Raw genomic sequence first — 9,543 nt, 5'->3', positions numbered from 1 at the left:
CTGGCATTAACTGCACGCGTAGCGACGGCCCCGCAGCCTCCGCATCTCACCGGGGTACCCCGCCCGGGGCCAGCAGTGCCCGCTCCCCGCCGTGCTGGAGCGCCTGGCAGCCCCCAGCGACGCCCAGCTGCCCCACGGGGAGCTGCCACCTTGGCTTTTGTCCCAGCTCAGAAACCTGGATGCCACGGGCCGGGCTCCTGCCCCGTGCGATGTCCGGCGGGAGGCGCGGCGGGGCCAGGGCAGGGGCGCTCCGGTAGGAGGTCGGGGCTCACCGGGGCGGGGGTCGGGACCACCTCCCGGCCTGCCAGGGGCTGTCGGTATTTGTACATGTTGATTCAGTATGTGGCGCGGGCGTGGGGGAGGAATAAACCCTGCGGGGGAAGCAAGCGGCGACCCCCCGGGAGCACCGGGGAGGGTTAATCGGCGAGGATCTGTGGGTCTGGGAGGAGAAAGCGGAGGCCGGGCTGGGGAGGGGGAAATATAAGAGGAAAAGGGGCAGAGCGGCTCGGAGAGGTCGCGCACCGCCAGCCTCCGTAGCCGCGGCAGCGCCTGGCCGCGTGCTCCCGGTGGTGGTGGTGGGTTCTCCCTTCCCGTCCAAGTCGCTTCCTACCACTTCCCCTGCCACAGAGGGCTCAGGGCTGGAAGGGAGAGAAAGGGACCCTCAGGGCTAGACAGCAGCCCGCCCGAGGCGGAGGCAGGCGCGGCGCCCCGGGGGAGGCGGCGGCGTCCGGCAGATTCCCCCGGCAGTGGGAGGGCTCCGAGAGAGGAGAGGCTGGGGGAGCATCTCCTAGCCGGGTTGACTCCCGAGGAGTGAGGGAGGGACACAGAGAGAGGGAGAAAGTGCCGCCTTTCAATTTTACAGGCGTCCCCAAATTTTAAGGACTGGGGTGGGGAAAAAGAAAACTGAGGACCTGAGCTGGGACCTCCCAGCCGGAGCGATTGAAAAGGAGCCAAAGCAGGCGTCGGGGGGGAGCGACATCCCAAGGAGAGTCCCCGTCCTCCGCAACCCGCAGCCGCTGTGTGCCCGTCCGCCGCCGCTTCAGGATGTGGGTGCCGCTGCTGCTGCTGCTGCCGGAGCTGCTCCCCGCTGTGCCGGCACAGAAGCTCTCCGCCCTCACGGTAAGGCCACTCCGCCGCCCGCGCCGGGAGCACCTGAGCGGGCGATGCGGCTCCCGGGCGGCGAGAGGCGCCCATGGCTGCCGGGCCGGGCGCTGCGCCCTGCCCCGGCCGGGAGAGAGCTCCGCCGCGGCTCGCCCGAGGAGCAGCCGGCACCGCCGCCCCGCCGAGCGCCTCCGGGGAGAGCGCGGCCCGCGGCTGCGAAGTGCAGGTTTACTGCGGGTCCCCGCAAGCTTCGGTCCAGCGCTAATGTTCATGTTAATGCTTTTATTTGCCCGAAGAGGAATAATGCTGCAGTGAGGTCCGCTTTTGGACCGACTCGGGCTGACCGATTTTACTTCATTTTAATTATAAAGCAACATGAAACAAGCCTTTCTGCCTATTCCAGGGTCCATAATGCTATACATGGAACTCCGCGTAGAGATGGGTGAGCCAATTCATTAGGCTTACTAAATAAGCCATAACCACTATTCTAGCCAAGACCTGAGGTTTGCAGCTAATAGCTCAGTTCAGTCTTCTTGTAGAGCTTGCAGTGTTTGCAAAGCTATAATTAATGCAATCTGTAGAAATAAAAACATTTTCCTTAAATGTGTTTTTAAACAAGTGCTTGAGTAAACATAACGGGCAGCAAATACCTCTTTCAAGCTGTTTTTAAGTGTTTTGGTGAAGGCTGTGCACTTAGAGTTTATTATGGTAAAGTTACAGGCAGCTGCAAAGTGAAATAGATCCTATTTTGTTTAAGTCTTTCAGAAAATTTCTGTAAAATCCCAAGAGTTGAGTTTTTTCCTTTTTTTTTTTTTCCTTTTTCCCCCCCTTATTGAGTAAGGCGCTATAGGGACAGCTCAAGGTGAAATGGCTGTGGGGGATGGCTGAGCTGTTCATACCTGAAATACTTCAGGAAAAGTTTTGCCTTGTTGACTAAGTTTGGGTGGATTTTTTCCCTCTTAAATGATTTGTAGATTAGAAGCTGCTAATTGAAAACCTTAAAGGACTGAGCTTGCTCCATGAATTTTACTGTGTGTGGCATTTTAAAGTATGGGACAGATAAAATCAAGTGATTCTCATATTTTACTTTTTAAGACCCTCATCTGAAGCCCCCTTAGACTGTCAGGTGATATACACTATTCTAGTAAACAGGTTAACATTGTAATTTACTTTCAAATTTACTTTTAACAAATGTATAAACATAGTTTGCAAGATAGGAAATATTCCTTTTTTTCTGTACATAAAAAGAGTTATAAATATTAGTGTGGAAGTAAACTGGAAATGCTACCAAACCTTAGTTTGTCCAAATGTAAAGTAAGAGTGATTGTGACTGTTACAATATCTTTAGATTATACATAACCTAAATGATGTTAAAGCCTTTTCAAGTATGGATATAAATCACTGCAGAATATACTTTTCATTCAGTGAGGGGTTGTCTGCCTCACATAAGGGAAGAAAAATCTGGCCAAGGGCACTTTGGCATACTCTTTAAAAATTGAATGCCATAGACTCATGCAAATGTATTTGACTTCACTGTTATCTGAGTGATGTTAGAAGTCCCTCTGTTCCTTCCTTCACCAATTCAAAGTGTGCATAACTCATTTATGTACCATATAGTAGTCTGTATCTTTATGAACCATGAGCAGAAAAGTCAATCTTGGTGGAATTCCCTGCCTCTGCCACCAAAAAGGTAATGGTTTTGAAGATGTCAGGCTTTCAGACTGAAATTAACTTGAATATTTTGGTAGGCAAGCTAGCTTTGTTAATAGAGGACTGTAGGTATTGAGCTCACGTTAGATTTTCTGCTGCCGGTGCTCTTCTTACGGAAAGGGCTCACCCATACAAATACTAGACTACATTGGAAATACTTCCTAAAACAAGTAAGGGACAGCCAGACACCCATAGGAACGAAATAACACACGCACACACTGATGCACATGTACTTTCTGCATCTTTCCACAAGGCTGAACTTTGAGTGAAGCAGGTTTATTTCTACTATTTCTGTACTTACCTGTTTAAACAACAATAAATAAACAATGCTATTACAGCAACAAATACCACACTGCTTAATCGTTCTTAACTCCTGTAGTCATTTTGCTTGTAGCTCACAGACTATATAACCCCTTTCCACATGCACCTTTCTCAAATATCCATGGATAGTATCTGCAGATTTTATTTTTACTTGTGGTTTGAAGAATAACAGGTAAAGGCCAGAGGTCATGAGAACAGGGTATGATTCACTGTGGATCTGAGTTTTAAGAAAACTATGGGATGATTATGGAGAGGGAATGTACACCCCTGATCACAATACTGTCAGAGGTATACTCATCTTGCCAGGTGGTGGCAATATCAGGGGAACAGCCTACTGCAGTCATAAATCTAACATAAGACGAACCTTGGCAGAGACAAGATAATAAAACAATCGTTACCTCTAGCAAAAGACACTTTACTGTTTTCAAAAAGGTAACACATGGATCAGAGGTTTGTTCCTTGCCTGGGCTCTAAGCAACAAACTGGGTGATGGCATGGCAGGGAGGGAGGATATCAACATCTGTCTTTAAGATTTTCATCTGTATAAACAGATTTCTGGCCTGTTTTATGTCCTCGCTAGCTCGAGGAACGGATCAAGTACTACTTTCAGAAAAGACTTTCAGTAGTTTACAGACCTGTTTCCCCATTTAGGAAATGAGGAAATTATTATTGGGAATAATATTTTTGCATTTCACTTGGGCAGAAATACCCACAAGAACCACCTATGTCTGTAGTCCAGGTGAATATGTGATTTTCAGATGTTGGAAGCTTTGCAATGGTCCAATAGCAATAAATCATAGAGTTTTCACACAATATCTTCAAGAGATTTCTGATTGTCTAACAGTCTTATGTGACTGCAGGTTTGCAAGAAGTGATGAACATATGGCTTCCTACTACATTAAGATGATTTCTGGCAGGCAGATGCATCAGAACAGTCAGCAGGTAGTTGAAATGCTCCATTCTGTCTGGAGTCTGGTCCCCTGGAACTCATGGCTATATCTAAAGGGAGTGTGATTATTGTAATCTCTCCCTCTCTGCTCAAACTGTGGACCCAGCCAGCACTCACTTGACTGCCTGACTATGTGCCAGGATAAAGAAGGGCTGATGAGAGATGGGCTGATGTGTACCTAAATCTTTATTGGGAAGCCATGATGTGCACCAGGGTCTAAGAGTTTCAGAGTTTCTATGTGTTCACTGGGTTAGAGCTAGTCCAAATCTTACTCTGAGTTTGTACCAGTCTTGGCTTCTTGTCACCAAGAATACTCTTTGCTAAGGTTCTCCTGGACTCTGGTCTCCCAAGTAGGACCATATTGCAATAATAGATAAAGTGAGGTGAAATGTAATATTCCAATTATTAATTGCTAACTGAGCCTCAGGGATGCATGCAGGAGGATAATGTTCTTTAGCATTGTATTTATTGTTATTTCAAATGAACAAATATTGGCAACAGAACAATGGCTTTCATTATGGAAAGGTAGGCTGAGACTGTCTCATAAGAACCCATGAGATCTGGAGGGACTGTAGCCAGTTTGGCTGCTCCTGTTTTTTTCTCCCCTTGTGTCAAATACTAATGTAAAACATTCTTGCATTCTTACATTCCACAAAATATCTTAAGTAGCCTTGTCCTTTTACCTTGTTTATAGAAAACCGGGTGGCACTCTGCAATTTTTGTAGCACACTGTTGGATTGTTTTTGCAATGCTGCATTTTTATTCTGCTCTGTGAGATGTACCCGTTCTTTCTGGATATATGAAACTGAGGAGATCTGAGCCTTGTTGACTTCTTGTATTAGGGAAATTAGGTGTATCTTGAGGATATAGGTACTTTTGTTTTGAAACACAGTGCTTTGAAGAAAGCTCATTTTGTTCCTCAAATAAATAAGTTTATGATCACTGCACTGAACTAATGCACTTTGTCATTGTTTATACTGCGTATTTGAAACCATCAACTTCACTTTTATCTCAATTGCAGTGTTCTGTGTGTGGATGTACTTCTAAAAACAATAGGATACAAGTGTTTCTTATTTTAAAATCTTGATGACTTTCAACATACCACAAACTATTTATACTTTCAAAGCCTTGCTGCACCATGTGCTTTTCTCAATACAATTGATAGATCTTACAAAGGAAGAAAGTTTGCTTGAAATTACTTCTTGAAATGAACACCTCTGCCTGGTAATAGTTTCTTTCATCAGCAGCTGAATATTTCGGGGAACAACTGTTTTCTTTTTCTCCCTTGGCACATGCTTTGTGAGTACTCACTAGCATTTAGTGCGCTGAATAGTTTCACAACACTGACCAGTATAAGGTGGACCACTAAGGTAGTTCAGTAAAGGGAAGCTAAACACAATCAAAGCTTTCCAAGTTAAGGACCCATTTGGATGGCGCCTGCAAACCAAAACATTTGGAAAAGTTACTCTAATTGTGACTGAAAAACCAAGACCATAAATAAAATTGTAAGTGGCTCCAGATCCTAACAACATTGTTACTGCAAATGGGCCTTGGTACAACCAAGGGTACATCAGCTCTGAAAATAAAACACTTTCAACAATGCTTCCTTGCTCTCAAGGCACTTCTTATTAAAGAAACAACACCAAAAACTGTGGGAGTTGATATTGAAAGTGTCAGCAAACTTTTCATCGGGGATCAGAAATAATTTTTGTGCATACAGCCAACATAAACTGCACCTTATAATATGTAAGGCATTAATGAAGATGGCCGGTTGACTGCATGCCCATAAAATTTTTAAAACTAGAATTGAATATTAGAAATGAATGTGAGTGGGGAGGGAAGAGCAGGACAGAGCAAACAAAAATAAGTAGATCATGCATGTTGTGGTCACTTTTGGTGCTGTCACTGGCCCCCTGTTGCCTACTGAATACCTCGAGGAACAGCTGTATTTCTTGACAGTGGGCAAACTTCAAGGTTTAGTTCATTTTGAAAAGCCTCCAAAGGTTTAGCTGCTATCCAAAACCTATCTGAACCCTGTTGGTCTGGAGACTAGGCTACAGATCTTTTCAAGATCTGGCTTGCTCGGGACTTTGCTCATATTTCCATTTCTTCAGCCAGACCAGCCTCACCACAGGCGCAGCCATTTTCATGGTATTTTGGTACTTCATATCCTGTCAGGCCTGAGACCAGGAAGTGCAGAGACGCCTGAAAATTAAAAACTGAGTAAGAAAGAGTTGGAATCAAAGACCTATTTTTGAACAGCAATAAAGGTCTGAGTTTGGTTCATGAGTGACATTTTTTATCTGAACAAATTCAAACATTCTTGGGCAATCTGCAGAGTGAAAGGAGTTTATATCTTGTAAAGGACTCAGAGATTTCCAAAAATTTTGTGTTTTCTTTAGAATCAAAACCCAAATGCATCTTAATTTCTGTTTGATTCAATATTGTGCTCTGAGGTAGATTTTTAAAGAGTTGAAATTGTAGATTTGTGATGAAGGCCATTTCACAATTAAAATTTGTAATCTTTTCTTCCAAATTAATATAGTCAAAGTAGTTTTTGACTTTGTGAATACTGCATCCTGTGCCCCTCTACAGTCTTCTGCAGCAAAATTCTGGCGATACCAGTCATTTGGACTCAATGGCCCTGTGTATTTTCTGTTGACATTTCTTTATCCAACTTCTGGTTATTAATTGCTAATCACTACCTTAATATTATCTACAGTGGCAGTGCAACAGTGCAACACTGGAGGCAAACCTGGAAAGAGAAAATACTTCAGAAAAAATTTGCAGTATGCTAATCTCACACATAATAATTTATGCAAAAAAAAAGGAGGGATAGTGAGATGTAACACAATATTGTCCATAAACAAATAAACTGAGCAGAGAAGAAAAGGCATAGCATAAATACCTGCATTTTTTCCTGCAGTTTTCAGTCTTTGCCCAGCTGCCCCATGTACATAGGGAATTGGTCTGAATTACAGCCATTGTTGTAGAGCAGTGGTGTGCATGGGATACAAGGATATAAACTTATGACGAAGTGAAAGCTGCCTAGAAGAGTATGGACTAGTTTTTAGATTGGTATGAAAACACTTAGTGTCAGAGGGTTGCTTAATATGACTTTACCAAATTATCAGTGGTCCTCAAGCAGCAAAGCTAATGCAGTGTCACATCTTACCACAGAACTCGTGAAGTCAGTCTCCCAAATGGAAGTTTCAGCCAGTCCTTGCAGAAGAAATCGCTTTGATGAGTTAGTTCTCTGCCCTTCAGTGAATTTTTTCCCCTCTCTAATTTGTTACCTTTTAAAAGTGACGACTAATTGTTTCATCAGCTGTTGAAAATCCAGGCTAATAGAGAATGCAACCTAGTATTCTGGTCAGGACAGAAAGAGAAAACATTTCCTGAAGGCGATCCTTTCCAGCTCTCTCCCTGGCTTGCTTGGTGGGTTGCTAGAAAGCTTGCTTGAGAATGTTTACTTCATACCTATCCAAAACCTAGCTTTTTTTCCCTTCATTTACTTTAGGCTGCTTGTTGTGTCATCTTCTGAAACACTGAGTAAAGATTTTTTTTTTCTTTTGTGTTGCCTTAAATTTGTTTTGAGGATGTAATAATATACTTTCTTGTCTTTTAGGTGTTCATTTTTAAACTGTATACAAATTAGCTGTCATACATGTGCTATAAATCTCTGAATCTGTCCAAGAGCACCTAAAGAGTACTTACATGCAAATAAAGAAAAATTCCTTTACTTTGGAATGCTCTTTAGGTCATGGCTTTATGCCGTATTCTGCAGATTTTTTAAATAAAATTGCTGCCATGAAGTGTTCACAGTCTTTTTACTTGGCCTACCTTTATCATGCAATTTCTTATATTCTGACCTTTTCTCAGAATTAAAACAAGGTACTATCAGTGAGTGAACGGTGTAAAAGCTCAGGAGAGATCAGTACATTTTTTGAAATGCAAATAGTGACGGATAAAGAATAATTTTATTGGTATTCAGGATGGATTCACTATGATCCATGTAACACACTGCAGTACAGAGAAAACAGATTGCAGGTGACCCCTGGATGTCAGGGTGGGATGGTAATGCCTTAGTTCCATTATTTTTTCTTGCTTTATCTGGAGTAAAGTGGAGGAATGGTTAAGTTTAGTCTGAGTAAAATCTGAGATTGAGTCTCCTTACTACTTTGAAGGAGGGGGAGAAGAGTGGGTGACCTTTTAGTAGACATGCAAACCATTTTAACCATATTTTAACTGCAACATGTCTACTTGTACAGAAATGCTGTTAAAACAGACCATGTGTGTGGAAGTATCACAGAATACAAAGTGTGTGAGCTGGGGACCTAAATCATGCTATCTAGAGAGTTGCTTCCCAAATGTGTTTCTTTGCTAGATGCTGCTCTTCACAGTGGCATCTTCCTGCAAATGGTAGAATCTAGGGTGTGGGGCCACTGTTCTGTGAATACAAGGTAGAAATATGGCATTGACAGCATGTCAGAAAGGTGGTTACACTAAAATGTGAGAATCTCTTCTCAGTGAGGCTGATATGTGCATGCCATGCTAGTTTCAGTGCACTTGTCTTCATCCTGATTTTCTATGCCACCCAAACATGCTGTGTTCCTCTTTGGGACTGTGAGGCAAACCTCATGGTCTTAAAATCAAACAGAAATTTTCTATTAGGAGCAGGAGAACACGTTGAACACAGCTTACCAATGGTCTCTGGTTCAGTCGTTTCAGTTAATTTATTTGTCCTTGTATGTGCAGGTGAAGACATTTATTGCATTTAATCACAGTATTTTAATCAGTTCTCATTCACTGTAGCCTCCATATGGATGTCACTTAGTGCATACAAAGGGGTGTCAGTGAAACTGGCCCAGGCTCTGTAAAGTTATATTTGTTAATGGTGTGGCCACTGTGCATCACCTTTTTTTACCTATAGTGTCCTGTATAGCACTGCTCAAGTCCAGGGAGCAGCTGTTACGTGGGCTGATGAGTCTTCTAAAGTGAAAAATCACAGTGGCAAATGTCACTTTTAAAAGTAAAAGTTGCTACCAAAGAAATGAAATCAAGTAAGTGAAACCTGGTCCTGAAATGAGTATGCTATGATGTACTCCAGGGTAGCACATATTGTAAAGATACCTTTGTCCCCACAAGAGGGTGTAGAAATGAAAAAGATTGTCAACATAGAAACTATATCAGGCTTTGAGTTAACCATAGGTTTATTTGTTCAGAGAATTATCTCTGGTGTGTTGGATGGCTTATTTCTGGAAGAGAGCCATCAAAGATTTAAGTGATGCAAAATAAAAAGCAGAGATGGGAGGGTCTATTGCGGTATTTCTCCATTTCTCCCCTTGTCCATTCCTTTGCAAATACAGAGCGGTGGCGCCACTTGCGCAACGTCCTCAGGGGCAGGGAGGTCACCATTCTTCTTCCATGGCACTGCAGGGATCCACCACGGGAGGGAGAGC

The 9,543-nt window shown here is 43.2% G+C and overlaps 1 protein-coding gene across 3 annotated transcripts in view; it reads left to right on the top strand.

Moving 5' to 3' along the window:
• Positions 1 to 506: 506 nt before the first annotated feature.
• Positions 507 to 9,543, top strand: part of SMOC2 (SPARC related modular calcium binding 2) — a 139,751-nt gene continuing 130,714 nt past the window's right edge. Inside the window, exon 1 of one of the 3 annotated variants that reach the window (XM_068185149.1) lies at positions 507 to 1,119. In XM_068185149.1, coding sequence (XP_068041250.1) covers positions 1,045 to 1,119 — 75 coding nt within the window. In that variant the 5' untranslated portion in view covers positions 507 to 1,044. The remainder of the gene's footprint in view (positions 1,120 to 9,543) is intronic. The other 2 variants (XM_068185148.1, XM_068185150.1) reach the window with 2 other exon arrangements.

The sequence above is a fragment of the Anomalospiza imberbis genome, chromosome 3, assembly GCF_031753505.1.
Source record: "Anomalospiza imberbis isolate Cuckoo-Finch-1a 21T00152 chromosome 3, ASM3175350v1, whole genome shotgun sequence".
Classification (NCBI taxonomy): domain Eukaryota; kingdom Metazoa; phylum Chordata; class Aves; order Passeriformes; family Viduidae; genus Anomalospiza; species Anomalospiza imberbis.
Note: the sequence above shows the minus strand (reverse complement) of the source record. Positions and strands in the feature narration are given on the sequence as shown.